Source organism: Symphodus melops, assembly GCF_947650265.1.
Source record: "Symphodus melops genome assembly, chromosome: 1".
In the NCBI taxonomy this organism is placed as follows: Eukaryota; Metazoa; Chordata; class Actinopteri; order Labriformes; family Labridae; genus Symphodus; species Symphodus melops.
This window is the reverse complement of record NC_136691.1, coordinates 5785194-5801859: the sequence shown is the minus strand read 5'-3', so window position 1 is coordinate 5801859 and position 16666 is coordinate 5785194. Positions and strand designations below refer to the sequence as shown.

Sequence of the window (16666 nt, the reverse complement as noted above, 5' to 3'; positions counted from 1 at the left end):
GTCAATATGCTCACAAATCAATACATGCACTTACCAGCTAACTGTCGTCAAACACAACATTTATACTAATGGACCACTCAGACTTTGAAGCTTGACACACACATGCACACACATGCAAACGCACACATCATGTTTCCTCTTGAATGGAAAGATCCTCCACTCTGGACCATCTGAATTATTAAGGAAATGTAAACAGGAAGAAGATATCCCACCGGGAAGAGTATGTGTGTTTGTTGAGTTTGTCAGTGGTTGGGTTGGGGGTTTCCTCACATCTGGTTCTGTTTCATTTTTAAATGTGCCATGACAAACATGTTCAGGATGAGATGAGCAAAGAGACAAGATGTACTGCATTGTCCACAGGGGGGCGCCATAACTGACACAGACCAAAGGTTCGTCACAGGAGCTTTAACTTAGGTAGGACTTTGTCTTTAATCAGCCTAAAAAGAAAACTGATTTAAATAGTTCACGTCTGACATTTCAGATTCAAAGTTATTATGATAACGATTACAAAGCGATTTGGGGAACGTATGAAACTATGATGCTGGAGTGTAGCAGGGATGAGTCCTAAATCCAGGACTGGAGCTGGCTCTTTTGCACTTGTGGTTCCATTGCCAGGACATCAGTGGGTTTTTGAAAAGGTTTTGTTTGGTGAGATGCCTGAAAAAAAAAGGGTAATTTTGTGGTCACTTAATGCCGTTTCCCTATTAGAGCCCATTTTAAAACACCCATTGATTAAGCAGACATAAACATGTTTACAAAAACATGGTCTCTATTGTAAGTCTTTATTGATTAAAAATGTTCAAGGAGGGGCTTTTTATATAATGAATCCCTTTTGATAATATCAAGGCTAAGCATAGGCATAATAAGGGGCGGGGTTAAGTTGTGTGACAGGCAGCATGCTGCAGCTGTTTACCTTCTACTGAATCATCTAGATGACGAGGTAGACAAGATAGGTGAGAGTGTTTCAGCAACAAAGATATTCATCAGCCATGCCTTAACTTATCACTTCACCTGCTTTTCAATTAGCTAGATGTGAGTTTGAGTGGACGTTTCCTGCATAATACCCGCCATGTTTTGGCTTCAAAATGGCTCTTCAGATACCAATGACTGATGTGACTGAGCCCGGGTCAATGTCTTTTTGTTTTGTTTTTTTTCACAGTCAATGAGGAAGTATGAAGTGAGTTATTTTTTAGCGATAAATATCAGAGGACATTTTTTCTTCCTTTTCAGAGACCATGGTGATGATAACTTTAGTGGTAGCTTACAAAAACACGCCATTTTATCTCCTCCCAGGCCGACCTTCAAAAAATCTAAGGCTGAAAATGTGTGGTTTTTGAACAAGTTAGGAAAGAGTTACAGTACACAGATGCCAGATAAAGGTCGGCCAGAGATTTCTTTACATCCCATAGGTCTTTATGAAGTTTACAGTAACGGCTTTATTTAGTAAGCTGACAGCAGCTGATGTCCAGAGTTGTTTGAAAGATATCCGGAGGGGTTTTAAAGTAGGAACTTTCAAAAAAGGAAATCAAGGATTGCTATTCTTGATATGAAGTTCAACAATCAGCTCCTACTGTACATCCTCTTAAGATTGTTTGTGAGAAAGCCCCAGAGCTTGAATTCTGACTGTGTGGAGGAAGGTGCTGGAAATACTGCATACATCCATAAACATGAGTCATGTGGTGATACAATTCAATATAGTGCATCTTAAATCAACGAAGCAGCCGTGATAATACTAAGCTCTATGGCTGCACTCAAGAACAAAGTTTGACACAGAACCGACCCTCAAGAAATCAGAGAACGTTGAAGGTAAAAGCTTGGATATTAACATTAAAAGTATAACATTTTTTTTCTGCCTGTCTGGGTGTGACAGATAGTACTTGCGTTTCTCCTGGGCTTCCTTCTTGCGCTCCTCCTGGGGGATCCTGAGGAGTTTTGAGGCCGGCAGATGGGGCATTTAATCCCTCTGTGTGTGTTCTGGGTCTGCCTCGAGGAAATCCCTCCAGTTGGATGTGCCTGAAAAAGCTCCAGAGTTGTGCGTGTGTGTGTGTGTGTGTGTGTGTGGGGGGGGGGGGTTCCTAAACAGACTCCCCAACCGTCTTAACTGGCTCCTTAAAATGCAAAAGCAGCAGCACAGTCGTTTCTGTCCAGGAACCCTGCAAAACAAAACTCATCTCAGCTTCTTGTGTCTGTTATCTTATCCGTTTTGGTTCTGCCCAAAGCACATGACCTAAATTTGAGAAGAAGAGTGCAGAAGGAGATATTGCTAAAAGTAGTCTTGTTCAGCAAATTTGAAGATGGCTAATTTGAAGTTTTCCTCCTCCACTTAGTCTGTTTTCCACTGAATTACACAATGTTTGCGGCAATTTCCTCCAATAAGGCCGGAGCATTTGGACTGATTCCTGTTTCCAGTTTGTTAATCACATCTTCATGTTGCAGACCAAGCCTTTGTCCATGAATTGAGCTAATTAGAGCATCTCGCAAAGGAGATTGAAAATAGAGTGGAGGGGCCACAGATGAGTCTGCTGAATACACACAGCCGTCACAAGCGGAGACGCAGAATGACATGTATTGTATGGATTGACAGAACGCCTTACAGTAAAAGTGAGGAGGGGCTGTCGCATCTCCAATGACAGGAGATGACAAAGCTCTGGCTCCGAAGAACAAAACACCTCTACTTTCTCCGTCTCGCTCCTGGAGTGCTTGATAAGAGCTAAGAGCAGCGCTGAGACATGAAGGCGCTGTGTGGGCTGCGGGAGAGTGTGGGATAAAAGCATCAAGAGTCCATACATGACACAAGAGGAGGAAAGAAGGGAGAGATGGCCACATGCTTCTGCTAAACAAAGCGGTTTCTTTCCGTTTGACCGTTAAATGGCAGCAGAGACAAAACGGCGTGGCAGCCATGAGAGAACAACAGTTAAAAGCGCATTTTATGATTTGGAATTAGTCCACATTGTTGGGATCCCTCTGGAGTTGTTGTTCTTGGCTCCCTGTTCACATGAACATGGCCACACTTCCTACAGCTCATTAACGTTTTTTTTTTAGAAGCTCACACCGCTTTCATGTGTTCATTTAAGTTAACCTCTTCCTCTCCAAACGTTAGGAAACAGAGATAGCCCCGCCCACTCGTGGACTAAAACTAAAAGGCAATTTTTCACATGCACAAACTCCAAATGTGCAATATTGTGTTTTTTCATTTGCGGTGAAGTACAGTTTTGTTTATTCGTTAATTTAAGAATACATGGAAATATAGATCAACAAGTAAATAAAAAATACACACTAAGCAACAAGTAAAAACCCAAGATTTTGAGCTTTCAAATGTGCAGTAAATAATGCATCAGGTTCTGCACCAGTAAGGACAGCCGTCCAGCTTGTGGTGGTGCAGTATTAGTATGAGTACTGTGATGACAATGAAGGTCTATCGAACTCAGATGTTCTTAATCACCTAATCCCCCCGGAGCGTGAAATATAAATGAAATGCTTTTAATTGATACCCTCTTGTCTCAGAGACGTGTGATCTCATTTTTAAACCCACAGTAACACTAAATGAATTATTACAGACACATACATAAACACAGCAGGCTGCAGCTCACCCGGATCACTCTTCACTTTAGGTATTGTCCTCATCTCTCTGAAGCAAAATCCTTGAAAGGAACCCCAGGTGATTCAGCCCCCACATTTTCCACCTGAACCAAAGATGACTAATCCATGGCCTCCTCCGCAGTGCACCCCTCCTCCCCTCCCCTCCTCTGTGCAGAATCGGCAGTCACTGCTGCGCTGGCCTCAAACAGCCCTGAACATCGCTGCAGGTGGACAGACTGAAACACTCACAGGTCAATTCACAGCAGCCGAGCCGACACAGAAACAAGTCTGCGCTTTAGAGACCTGTCAGGTGCATGACTTCTTTCAAACACAAATGACTCACCTGTTTACTCTCACGTCTATCTTATGGCTTGAATGCTCCGAAACAAACACACACTACATTTGGAGAGTGAGGGCGTTTTGTTGTATCCTGTCAGTTTGTGAATTTTATTGTACTAATTTCAATGTTGACTTATTTAGGAACTTTAAAGTTCCCTATATTGCACAAGATATCAATAATGCTTGATTTATCTTGCAGACGATATAGACGATGGGCTCACAGGATTCATGCATTTGGTAAACAATGTAAGTGAATGTGTGTGCAGATGTATGTATAACTGTATAATGTAAGTGCCATGCAGGATTTTTCTAGCAGTCATCTCCTCCTCTGAGCAGTGTTAAACAAACAACAGTCCAGGTGGTTGTGTCTCTGGCATGGAGAGCAGTTAAAGGGCAATCAGGTGAATCAGTCTGATAGGGGAACAATAGCAGCCTGCGGCGAGTCCAAATCCCAGACCTCTCCCCTTGCCTCACAGCCGAACACAATCACACTGAAGCTCTGCCGCAGAAAGTTTATTAAATCCACCTCCCCTGTGACAGACAGGGAACTCGCTATTAGTGTACCGACAGTGGTAAACTATACAGAAAATGTTTTTGCGGTGGCTCTGATTATCAGACTAAAATACAAAAAAACTGACTATTCAATTTTCCATAACAAGGTCAAGCAGGGAGAAAAATGCCACCTTGTGCAGGAAAAGAATTCTGCTCCAATAGAAGATCTCATCAGTGGACACATTTGTGTAGAGCTGAGCCACCCTGGATAATATTCTTCTAATTTGTATGCTTATTTCTGCACTATATTCACCTGCAGCAGGGGGCCTTGAGTCATTGAAAACATGGAAGCAGAAAGTGGGAAAACATAGGGAGGAGAGAGTGCAAGGGCAAAGTGCAGTAAAGGGCAGAGGGTCAGAGTCAAACCCGAAGCCGTACACGCTCCAATCACTACGCTCAGCTGGCACACATCCCTGGATAACATTTAAATCCAGTCAGTAAAACGTCCTTTCAATCAAATCCAATCTCTTCTGTTGGAGTTTAAAGCAGAAACTGGGGCCACAACGCGGTTCTTAGAAGGTGTCATCAAAGCGGACAGCAACAACCAGCAAGGCAAGTGAATGGTAGGGAAGGACTACAGCTACATTCCTGTCCAGCAGGGGGCTCAATGAGGCAGATATGATTGATGAAGGTTGGCCATAAGAGACCATCGCAGTGAGTGCTTTCACACTTGGACAAAACTCCTGCCTGCATGTGCATGTGCGAACTAGCAGATGAGGAGGATTTCAAGGGCAGTCATCCTGAAAGGAGAGGATGTGGAAAAGCATCTTGAAGTTTCCCCCGGAATGACTCGAAGAGCAATGCCTTTGAGGGGAAGAGAACTGAGAAGAGGCTCAGTGCAGGAAATGAAGGACCTGATGCTCACTTCTTGAGGAACTCATGCAGAGGTTCTGTTGGAAACTCATTCTGCAGAAAAGGGAGGTATCTTTTTTTGTTCTATCAAACTTTCCTTCTTTTCCTTCTCACGTTTAATGAGCTTCTTTTTGACTGACATTTTTTAGCAGTTATAAACTGCTTTAATAAATCCACTGTCAAGTCTAAATTAGTAGTATGATCCACACATTCAATCTTCTCAACATTATTTCTGAAATAAATTGGTGGGTGATGCGAGTTACGAGGTGGCGGCAGCTATCCTGACTTTATGTATTGTAGTGATGACACAAATCCATTTAGGTCAGCATTAGAGGTCACTTTAGTATGAGAGAGAAAAGAAAAGGCGTCGCAGGGAAACAAACGATCAAGCGCCAGTCATTAGGAAAAAGCTGTGGAGTGCAGAAACACAAGTCAACAACACCACAAATCAATACAGCATTTATTTATTTCAGAAACTTTAATACTGTGATCACTGCAAATGTCTTTTTCATACCTTTACATTTTACAAAGACAATGGATCTGGGATGTAAACAGTATTTATTTATTTTTATTCTGTGGTCGGTTCTGTGCTTTTATCTACAGTCAGTGCTGATCACATTACTGTTTAGTTTGTTCTTCTGACGGGAAGAAACTAAGCGGATCATGACACAGCCGTGACTGAGCTTTGCGAAAGCCTCCTTCCCCTGCTCAAAATCACTAACCCAGTTCCCGAGATCCCTAACCAGGTTGTGCTCGACAGAAAACCAGGCAGCCAGCTCTCGTCTGATCAGACGTGCTTGTAGGAGGAGGAGGAGGGCTCTGATTAGAAGGGAATAAAGTCAAGCACCTTCCTCGTGTTTTTCAGGAATTAAATTGGCAGCAAAACTACGGAGCAACATCAAGCCACGATTGCACAGGAATGGATCAATTCGCCCTTCTTATTCACAACCTGTCAACACAAAGCTTTTATAAAACATTGTGCAAAGGTTCTTTAAAATGAAAGCTATTACAAAAATGGAACATTTGAACATCGGAGCATTCACATTTCCCTTCCACAAAGCACCGGGAAAAAAAAAAAAAAAAGCAGAGAAAAGAAAAGAAAGCACTGTACAAAAACATCGTTCACACTGGAAATAACTGGACTGTGTGTTTGTGTCTTTGTATTTCTCCAACATCCAACTTGATGTGCACTTTTAAAGATTCAAGCAAAACATCTGCACTGCACAGTTTGTCATTTGGCCATACTTCATTTGAGATACAAAAATCTGGACCACTGTCAATATACAATAAAAATATGAGACCTAATAGATTATTATGCATGTATCGAGACATGTGGATTCGGATTAGAAATCCAGAGTTTATGGCAAACGATTTCCACACATCTGGAATGCTTTTGATTCTTAAGCTGTTTTCACACATGCACAAAACTCCTGAGAATTTCCCCAAATTGTCAGCGTGAGCTGCATGTCTGATTTGAGCAGCCTTTGCCAGGCCCCCCCAGTAAAGTTTCTGTGTGCCGCCTGGGTGAGCGGATGTCTGAACTCAGCAGGAGAAAGTCAGGATAATTCAACAAAATGTCATTATAGTGTCGGATTCTTGTCTGCCATCGTGGATTTCCTCAGCGTGTATTTGACATCATCTCCCCCCCCCCGTCCCGTCTGTCGGAAAAAATCTTCACACTATGGGGGAACAACTCTGGAAAAACCTTTGGGCAGGTTTTCTGAACTTCAGGAGTGCATGTGTGAAAGCAGCTTTATTTGTGTATCTTTTGAGGCTTTTTACATTATTTGATGATGACTGGACTTCACTACTGGCCACTTGTTAAACTGTTCAAACAATTAAATCATGTCACAAAGCAACATACTTGAGCTTTTCACGACGCACTGAGAAGTGGTAACCGTCTAACAGACTAAGCTAGGATTCTTAAAACAGAACCAAAACTTTTCTACAGGTTTTTTTTTTCTTTTTTCAAAGCATCCACTCACTTTCCTACAAAACTGCAGAGCTGAATGCGAGTAAAAGTAAACATCATATTTCTTTTAAACTTCTATATATTCTCTTTACATTCAGAATGGGTGCCGTTATGTGCCACATGCTGTGATTTACAACTTAGAGATGAAAACAGAGTGTTTTTTTCACCAGCGGGCTTCGATAGAAAAGGATTTAATGGATTTAAGGCTTTCACCACGTTTGTGAACAACATCTTCAACGACCTGAATTCACCCCGACACTTCTGTTGTCTTGTTCAACACATAGAGCTTTGTGATATATTACCGGGTCCAGCTGCACTGAGAGATATACTGCATGTAACTGAATTCAAAAAGGCACACACACACACACACATACTGTCACATTTTCATGCACTTCACACACACTTGTCCCCGTGTCTGGAGGCAGGGCAGCAATGACTGTGTTTGGTAAAAAGATTCATATGAGCATGAGGAGAGAGACGCCTCACAGCAAGTACAAACTTTTATCAGTCTACAACTGTGAAGTTGGGTTTAACTATTGATCGTGTAATATGAATCTGAGTGTGTGTGTGTTTTACCAGGTGTGTTTATTTTTCAGGATGAGGAAGAAGAGCCTTTCCCTTTCATCTGCTCCCCAGGTGCTGTTTCAAAGGCACGTCCCTGCTCTGCCTGGGAGTAAATGACCAAAATAAGTGACAGTAGGCACAGCTGGATAGACTGATGTACATTCACACAATGACAACACGCACTGCCACTGACACAGCAGCTCCCTTTTTATCTTTTGTATTTAAATCCTAACCATAAATATGTCATTTTCGTTGACCTACTTTCTCAAAATATCCTCTTGTTCATTTTGAATACTGAACCTGAGGAAACGACAGATGCTGAAATGTGAGCACACACGCACGCCAGCATACAGACGAGAAAACCTTTAGCAAAAATCCGCCTCCAATTGTCACTCAAAGCAGGAGTTTGGTTTGATTTCCTTTCTTTTCGAAGTGTGGCCTCCTTGGCCGGTGCCTGATTGAGGCGTTTGGAAAAATACAGAGTGACTGGCAGCACATTAAATAATCATGACAGTTCCACTGGTCACCACTAGAGGGCACTGTAAGCAACACGACAGCAGGCTTGGGCACCACAAAATACAACAGAATACAGAATAAAAAGCAATATAGTCAGGCTTTAGCTAGAATTCATAAAGAAAGCCATTTAAATAATATAGCTAGAGACCTTTTTTTCTCGAGGAACTAAACATTGATGTCAGTTGTACTGTACGAAGAGAACAACTTATTTATTAGAATTATAATACAAGAAAATAAATTAACCCAGAAAAAAAAAAAAAAAAAAAGTCCCCACTTTGACTTTCTGTCCTGATAAATGTCTCTGTTATAATCTTTACGCTTGTTCTCTGTTTTCCAGGAGGTGGGATGGTCAACAGAGTCCTCTCTTTGTCTCTGGTGCAGACTCTTCAGAACTTCTTTTCCCACATCGCACTTCTTCCTAGAGTAAACTGAGCCATGAGTCCCAACTCCTTTCTATTGCTTTTAAGACACATACAGTCAGGTTGGACCAAAGCACTCTGGGGATCAGTCTTGTTTGATGGCACCACATGCCGATGGCTTATAAATATATTCCTCCTTATTCAGGTTTGTGCTGTAGAGACAGGCAGGATGCTGTAATCCAGATACAAGTGTCACAGAGGAGAAACAAAAAGAAGAAGAAAAAAAAAAAATCACTGTACAAATCCAGGTTGCCCTCCAGTTTAGAGGCAGACTGACCTGCTCCCATGTCAGTGGCTTCAGTCGCTGTCAGAGGCTTTTGGAAGCCAAATCTTTAGTCGCCATGTTCCTGTTCCATGTGAAGGATATGTTGTCCTGTGGCTGCAGATTCACGATGCGTTTGTCTTTGTTTCTGCCAACTTGGAGGGGCCGGGGTCACAGATTTGTGCGTACCTGTCTTGTCTTTGTGTGGCGTTTTTGAAAAGAAATCGCTTCGACCCTGTGCTGTGGTGAGTTGGATTTGGCACAAATGGCCTTTCAGAGAGGCAAAGGAACATTTGAAAAAAAAAGTAAAAGTTCAAAAGGCCGGGTATCGTTCTGCGGGTGGACCCGGGAAAAAATAATTATGTTGATGAAGAAAAGTGGTGGCAAGCGGTGTTCTAAATTCTTTCAATCAGGAAGAAGAAAAACTGAATGAGGGAGGGGGGAGGGATTCCTTTTGGTCGGCAATTTAGAAGAGGAATTTTGGCACGAGATGAAAGATAAATTAAACAATGCTCTCCAGGTCCTTTGGAGAGTATAGGTTAATCCTTCATTACTGACACGGCTTGTTGTTGGGTCTCATCCTGAGAAGTTTAGCAAAGGGTCTGAGGAGGCTAGTCAACAATGCTACCAGCTGACTTTTGAGGCCAATGGAAAATGGTCAGCGGGTTTCGCAACAGAGGAGTCTCCCTTGTTCTGGTGGAAAGTTTCTCTCCCCTCTGTCTCCACATCCAGACTGCGTGTGTTGTTCAATGCGGTTGTGATAGTGCGTGTGTGATTTAAAACGTGCAGGTCTGAGTCAGTTCATGTCGATGGTGTTGAAGACCCACTCTGTGAACTTCTTGAGCTTGGCGGCAGAGGTCTGCGACTCCTCCTGCAGTCTCTGGTTGTCCTCCCAGAGCCTCTTGATCTGAGCCTGAAGCCTCACCTTCTCGTCACGCTCCTGTGAGACGGGCAGGAGAATGGAGTTAATAAACATTTAACTTTGGTCCGAAAAGAATGGAGCCCACGTTTCATGAAAACAAGATAAAATCGAGATAAAAAATAAAACACGTCGAGATTCAGCATAAACATAACACACCAGAGTATCAAGTCTGTATCTACTTAGTGTTTACATAAACCTCGCCTGCAGAAAGTGAGTCACAATAAGATTAAACCTGTGGAAAGAATTTATAAGGTGACATTGTGAATCTGCCTGAAGCACGAGTAGTGTGCATGACGACCTTTAACAAAAAACAGAGAACAAATAAGGGGAGCTTGGGTCAATGCCGTCAGTAAATGGAAAGTTGCTGGCTTAAAGCTGGGGGTGAAAGTCAGGAGAGTTAGATTGGAAGATGTCAAACTGATCCACTGATGCACTCAAATATAAAAGTCAGACACTTTTATTTTACATGAATAAAAGGTACAAGTTACAAAGATTTAGGTAAGGAATAAATAATATAATAATAATAATAATATTCACCATTAGTAAACAAGATATAATATACAATCCCAGATTGCTTTGGTGTAGATATGGAGGCAGTGGGTCAAGAGTTAGCTGTGTGTTAATTACACCCTGTAAAACAACAATCATTACCAGCTACATTAACGTTCAGAAGTACTACTTTCAGAAGGATGAAGGTCACAGTCTGCAGATGTCTCCTCCAGATCACAGAGTGTAACTCCCTCTCTTGTTATACCACGAGGAGGACTTTGAGGAGTGAGTGAACATGAGACCTGCAGTGTACAGGGCCTTGAGAAAAAGCCTTTTGTCACAGCTTGGTCGGTTTAAAAAGGAGAAGCTTTAACAATAAATATTGTTGTTTTATAAGTCACAGAGGACTTCTGCATGTTTGGTCGTCATCTACTCAAGATCGTCTTGCACATCTCCTGTATTCCCACAAACACATTTTGAGAAACAGGATGGATGTATGGATGGGGGCGCTGATGTGGTTGGTGAGCGCGCCCCGTGTATGGAGTCCGCCAAGCGGGCGGCCATGTTCGAAATCAGACCTGGGGCTCCTCTCCCACATCATTCCCCACTCTCTCTCTCTCTCTCTCTCCTGATTTCTGACTCTATCCACTATTGTATCTCTACAATTAAAGCACAAACACCCCGCCCCCCCAAAAAAGACATTCCAGACACAAATCAAGCAAGCAACACAACTCCAGTATTGGCTGATATGCTTTTGCGTGTGACGGAAAAAAGGATCTGAAAGTTAAGAGCTGTAAACAGAGACATATTCAATACTCCATTCCTTCAAGGTGATTTGACACCAAACTGTTTGAATGGATTTCAGTGAAATCTGAGTCAGCAGGTTATTATAAGCAGCAGAGCGGAACCACAACAACAGTGGCAGCGCACAACTGCTGACTTACTCTTTTATTCCATCTGCTCCTTGTACGCAAATCACCCAAATCATTTTGTTTCATACGTTGAAAGCCTGCAGACAAAAGGTCTCCACACTCAGCAAAAGGAATGAGCATATGTTTGCATTCTCTCCCCCACCTTCTTCAAGTCCTCCTGGAGCATCTTCACCATGGCCTCCAGCTTAGTCACCTTCCTCTCCAGCCCTATGTGACCCTCGCTGTGGGAGAGAACAAGGCACATTGTGAGGACTGTGTTTACACGCTCCATACAGCGCCAATAATCTGGTCCTAAAAGCTCCAGGGAGATATGATGTAACAACAAAATAAAAAAAAACACTGACATACTGCTGAAGCCCAAGCTGACATGTATCCAGTATTTTAATTACTCAAACAGTACAGTACTTGATGCTATTTCATTCATAATTGTAAATGTCAACCTTTCGATCAGAGAATTAGAAGAGTCGACCTTTGAGATTATCGATACTGTAAACAAACTGAAACATTGAAGTCTGAACTGAAGAGTTCGACTGATAGATTGACCAGGTAATGTTTCAACTGTGGCTTTTTAAAAAAAATTATTAATTATTATTATTTAAGTACTTGCGAGTTCTGCTTCTGCGTTAACTGTTTTTGCACCAAGACAGATTCCTTTCATGTGTAAATGTACTTTGCACAACATAACAATTCTGATTCAAATCCCTCCTGTCAATGCAGAAAATACATTTTCTCCTCCTGAAATTCTATCGATAGAAAGCAGAGGATATTTTGCATGTAAAAATTATCTACAGAAGCCCAAAGCAGATGGGCATCCAGACATTCAGTTTTCTCATGATAACAAGGAGCACTTGACTTCTTTATCTCGATCTAAAGAAACAATGGTTTTCTCCTGATAAATTAATTTCTCCTATCTCCGAATCGCCACTTCATTTCCTCCTTCCTTCCTCTTTTTTATTTATTAGCAAGGATTAATTAATTATTTCTAGATAACAAAGCTTGAAGACGGCCAATCTGGAAAACAAAAAACAGGCTGTTCACTGTGACGGTCCAGACCAAAATATGTCATGCTGTCATTTACCAACTAATGAGGTGTGCTTCTGTGTTTGTTTGTCTTTTTGCAACCCAAAGAGATAAAAGAGAGGAGATTTCTTGAAAACAACTAAAATCGACTTGTCATCACATAGAAAACAGTAAAGTAAATGCATGGATGCATATTTGCTGGGGGCTTCCGAGACCAACACAGTAGGACGACCTTTTGATTGAATCTTTTAGCAATAGTTGTAACAGTTACCGGGGCAACCTTCTGTTTGTGAACGCCTTCTTTTTTTTTTTTTTTTTTAAACGTATGATGTTACCTGGAGGAGGGCCGTGACAGAGGAGCAGGCTGCAGCTCTATGTGGGGCTGTTGGGGACTGGAGGCGCCGCTGCTCCGGTGGTTTGCGTCGCCAAACACATAACTTCTCTGAACTGAAAGATAAAAGAGACACAAAGTATATTGAACACAAGTCAAAGATATACCGGGAAGTAAAAAGTCATAAAAACACAATCAGCAGCAAATGCAGGCAGCAACTCTGCAAAAGAAATTCTATTCTTAAAGTTACAAACAGACACTGCAGGAATGAAATGCTTTTATGAGATTCAGCCCCTTCAACGTTATCTTCATCTATACTCCAGGCTCACAATATATAGAATGTCATAACTCGAGCTTATGAAAATCTCTATACGAGGTGCTTATCTCTTTCATAAAAAAACTTTTGTGTGTGCTTATTTCGAACTGGTGATACCGTAGTGTGTGCTCCTTTCAGTCTCAAAAGTGTTGGCCACATCCACCAGGTGTGTCCAGTCTAAGGGGCTGCCCCTCCCTGAGGATGGAAGGGGCATCAGCTCCTGAGGGAGAGGTCCACGATGGCGCTCCACCAAATCCACCAATGACGTGTCAGATGCTGAAAGATCACCTAGAAAGAGAAATATAATCATAGCAGTTAAATTCATTTACATCTGATTGTATTAGCCATGACAAACAAACTACAACACCAGAAGTATAACTTCAAAATATTTTGTGACTTAATAAAACACCTTTAAAGTGAAATACACTCCATCTCTATCGGCATACCTACAACTCTCAGCCTCCTTCTTACCGTGTAGTTTGACTCCCAGCTTGTAGGAGGGCCGTCGGAGAGGAACACCCCGAGTGGTGGGTGAGCGGGGGAGTGTGGAGCAGCTGAAGAGAGAATCGGCACCGAATGCCTGATCCGTCACAGAGTCGCCCAGCGTAGGTAGGCGCTGACCGCGGTAGATACTCTCATCTGACAGGGTGCGATGGAGCGAGCGACGGCGGCTCAAAGGCTGGCCTGGTGGGGATTTCTGGCCATGCTGTACCATAAGGAATGGAAATGATGGCATATTTTATATATTACTACTACACTAATAGGTTTTGAATAATGACCTCTGAACAGAAGCTGTGGATGTAGCCTTCAGAAGCAGACATCAGGCCGGTGTTTAAGCGACTTTACGTGCATTGTTTCCAAAGGCCAGCAGGGGGCGTCTGTAATGTATTGCACAGTGCAGTCAAATAGAAGACGAATGTCAAAGAAAATAAACCTTCTGTTCAGGTAAATGACTAACTATAGAAAAAATTAAATGAATCAATTTTAAATCTTAGAAGAGAAGAAAATCAATGTTTGACATAAATCCATTTTCCCCACCTCTAGAGGCTACGTCCAATTCTTATGTACAGCCTGTCAGAGATTATGCAGATCAATACTTTAAAGAGAGTATCTAACTGCAGTGTTGTGGCTTTTCTTTCCGACAAGGGCAGGATCGACACAATCAAAAGGAGAAGATGAGACGTAACATTGGGATAATATGATTCTATCGCTAGCATTGACATTCAAACATTTTACAGGATGAAAAAAAGAAAAAACAGTTACTTTGTTGTAAAAATATTCAGATATTGCTGTTTCAAAATATATTTGACAGATAAATGAACATTTCAGACAGGAACACTGGATTAAAACAAGGAGATTTTATGGTCTTCAAAATATGCAACATTTAGTTTTGAAGACATTTGTTACAGAGAGATTTTATCTTTAGACTACTTAAATTAATAAACTAAACCTGGATATGATGTCAGAAAGTCTGGATGAGCGAGTGCAACAGAAAGGTGTTCATGTCCTATCACAAAGCTCTTCCTGAACACTGGTCTCCTTCAGATGCTTTTTCAGGAGCAGAAACACAACAACGTCATCTTTCAACAGCCAGGCCGGATGTTGTAAGATGTCAGTGTTTAGCTGTTTCCTATTCTATGTTGTTATAGAACTCAGAGCATCAGGAAGCTTCACTGACACAGATTCACAAACATGCCTGCAGACGTGTCTTCTCCTTGTGTCTGCGTGGGGCTGGAGGGCTGTCTGGAGCACTGTGTCTCTTTGTATCCTCCTCCATGGTCGACTTGGCATGAGGCTGCGGTGAGTGCATGTCCCGCAGAGAGGGCCTGGCTGCAGGTGTGGGTACAACCTCAACTCCACCTTCTCCAGGAGACTTCCTGAAAACACACACAGACGCAGACAATTAAGCAACCACAATCATGAGATCATAATTAGAATTGTTTTTTATCGCAAAGTTCATTTATATATACAAGAAATGTGTCTTGGTGTATCGGTTCAAAAACAGTTAACATAGGAAAAGTGTATGCTGCAATGTATTTTTTTTTTCTCAAGTCTGATGATGAAGTTAATACTTAATAACACAAATGATGTCATCATTCAGCCTCCATAGAAAGGCTTTCAAACTGCGTTCAGTTCCTGCATCACCGTTTTAAGCCTTTAGTGTAATATCTTCTTCCACCACAAGGGGGTAATACAGTAGTACGCAAATTATTATTTCAATAAGACATTAAGAGGAAAGCACAGTGGGTGGACAAATAATGAGATCAAATACAGCAACAGCTTTACCATAAATACTATCATTCTAAACCTTGTGATGTGTAATTCTGTCGGCTCAGTATGTACGGGGACGCAGGAAAAAAAAAAGAAAAAGATACTGCATGATGATATAACAACACAGTCATCCTCTCACACAGTCCAAACATAGATGCAGCATCACACGCTTCACAAAGAGGAAATACTGACCACCTTTCTTTTATCGTAAACAAACTATAAGAGGTCCTTGACAAGATTTGTCCTAACCTTACAGGAATTGGTCAATTTATAAAAAGCTGTATATTTACTGACTCTACATTTACCTCTAATGTAAGCACTCGATGTTGACTCTTACAATAAAACAAAAGAAAAGACTCCACCAGGTCTTACTAGCATAAGAATCATCTTCTGCAACCCTGAGCATTGTCATACAAACACAATTAATATCATTTAACTGCATTTTTTTTTTTTGCTACAGTGAGCAAAATAAATCCACTTCCGGGCTTATAAACTGATAATTATAGACTCAATCAATGGTTGCCGAAGACTTTCTTCTTACTTGCGGGTGTCTCCGAAGTCGACAGAGTTTATTGTGGATCCAGGCTTCCTCCAGCCAATCAGGAACTTGGACTGAGCTCCCTGGCGGGGGTAGAAGCTCTTGGGCCCCGGGGACGCAGAGGCCTGCGATGAAGGGGAGGTGGCAGCAGAGGAGGACTCCTCTCTTGGGGAGCTGTGGCCTGAGTGCCTGGTACCAAAAAAAAAGAAAAAAAAAAAAGGGGGAGGTAAGGCAGGCGAATGAAAGAGGTTACTCATCATTATCAACACACCACAGATATTAGTACCACTGATCTAAGATATAGAAAAGTTGCAACATAATCCTAGGGTGGAAACAATCTGATTGTTTCTTTTACTGATGATGATCTGAGAGATTAATTGAAATTGATTTTCCCCTGAAGTAATACATGTTGCTCTTGGGTGATCCACTAATAGTTAATGATGCAAATAACTATCAAGGACAGAGATGCCTGAATCCCGATCCTCCCTACCACCACAGCTGAGACACAAAACAAATGTAGCTTAAACGCTGGACAGGCGATGCCCCCGACATGAACTGTAACTCTATCTGAATTAAGAACAGGAAGAGTGAGACGCCGGAGCTCTCTCGGCTCGAGACACCCGCTCGGCGAGGAAAAGTTGGACACGTGTTCCACATTTCCTGAGGCCTAATGTGGAAAGATAAGAGGGAGTTAAAATGACTCCCATGCTTGGTTTCCAGAAAAGACTTATTGAGAGGGGAGGTGGTCTGAATGTATGTTCTTCTCGGGTGACGCCAGTGATTTATTGGCTT

General features: G+C 41.9%; 2 protein-coding genes across 9 annotated transcripts in view; both read right to left on the bottom strand.

Annotated features, from left to right (window-relative positions):
* The window catches only part of LOC306826126 (regulator of G-protein signaling 6-like), an 82221-nt gene extending 80194 nt beyond the window's left edge, over positions 1-2027 (bottom strand). Inside the window, exons 1-2 of one of the 2 annotated variants that reach the window (XM_079347252.1) lie at positions 1841-2027; positions 271-657 (exon numbers count right to left, since the gene is read on the bottom strand). The gene's annotated coding sequence lies outside the window, so the exon portion shown is untranslated. The remainder of the gene's footprint in view (positions 1-270; positions 658-1840) is intronic. The other variant, XM_079347254.1, reaches the window with a different exon arrangement.
* Positions 2028-2066: 39 nt separating this feature from the next.
* sipa1l1 (signal-induced proliferation-associated 1 like 1) overlaps positions 2067-16666 on the bottom strand; it is an 83715-nt gene continuing 69115 nt past the window's right edge. For 6 of the 7 annotated variants that reach the window (XM_079344436.1, XM_079344434.1, XM_079344440.1 and 3 more), the window contains 8 exons: positions 15878-16063; positions 14762-14942; positions 13537-13771; positions 13183-13353; positions 12754-12865; positions 11541-11619; positions 9883-9995; positions 5771-7961 (listed from right to left, as the gene is read on the bottom strand). In XM_079344436.1, coding sequence (XP_079200562.1) covers positions 7916-7961; positions 9883-9995; positions 11541-11619; positions 12754-12865; positions 13183-13353; positions 13537-13771; positions 14762-14942; positions 15878-16063 — 1123 coding nt within the window. In that variant the 3' untranslated portion in view covers positions 5771-7915. Of the gene's footprint in view, positions 2154-5770; positions 7962-9882; positions 9996-11540; positions 11620-12753; positions 12866-13182; positions 13354-13536; positions 13772-14761; positions 14943-15877; positions 16064-16666 lie in introns of those variants that run through there. The other variant, XM_079344435.1, reaches the window with a different exon arrangement.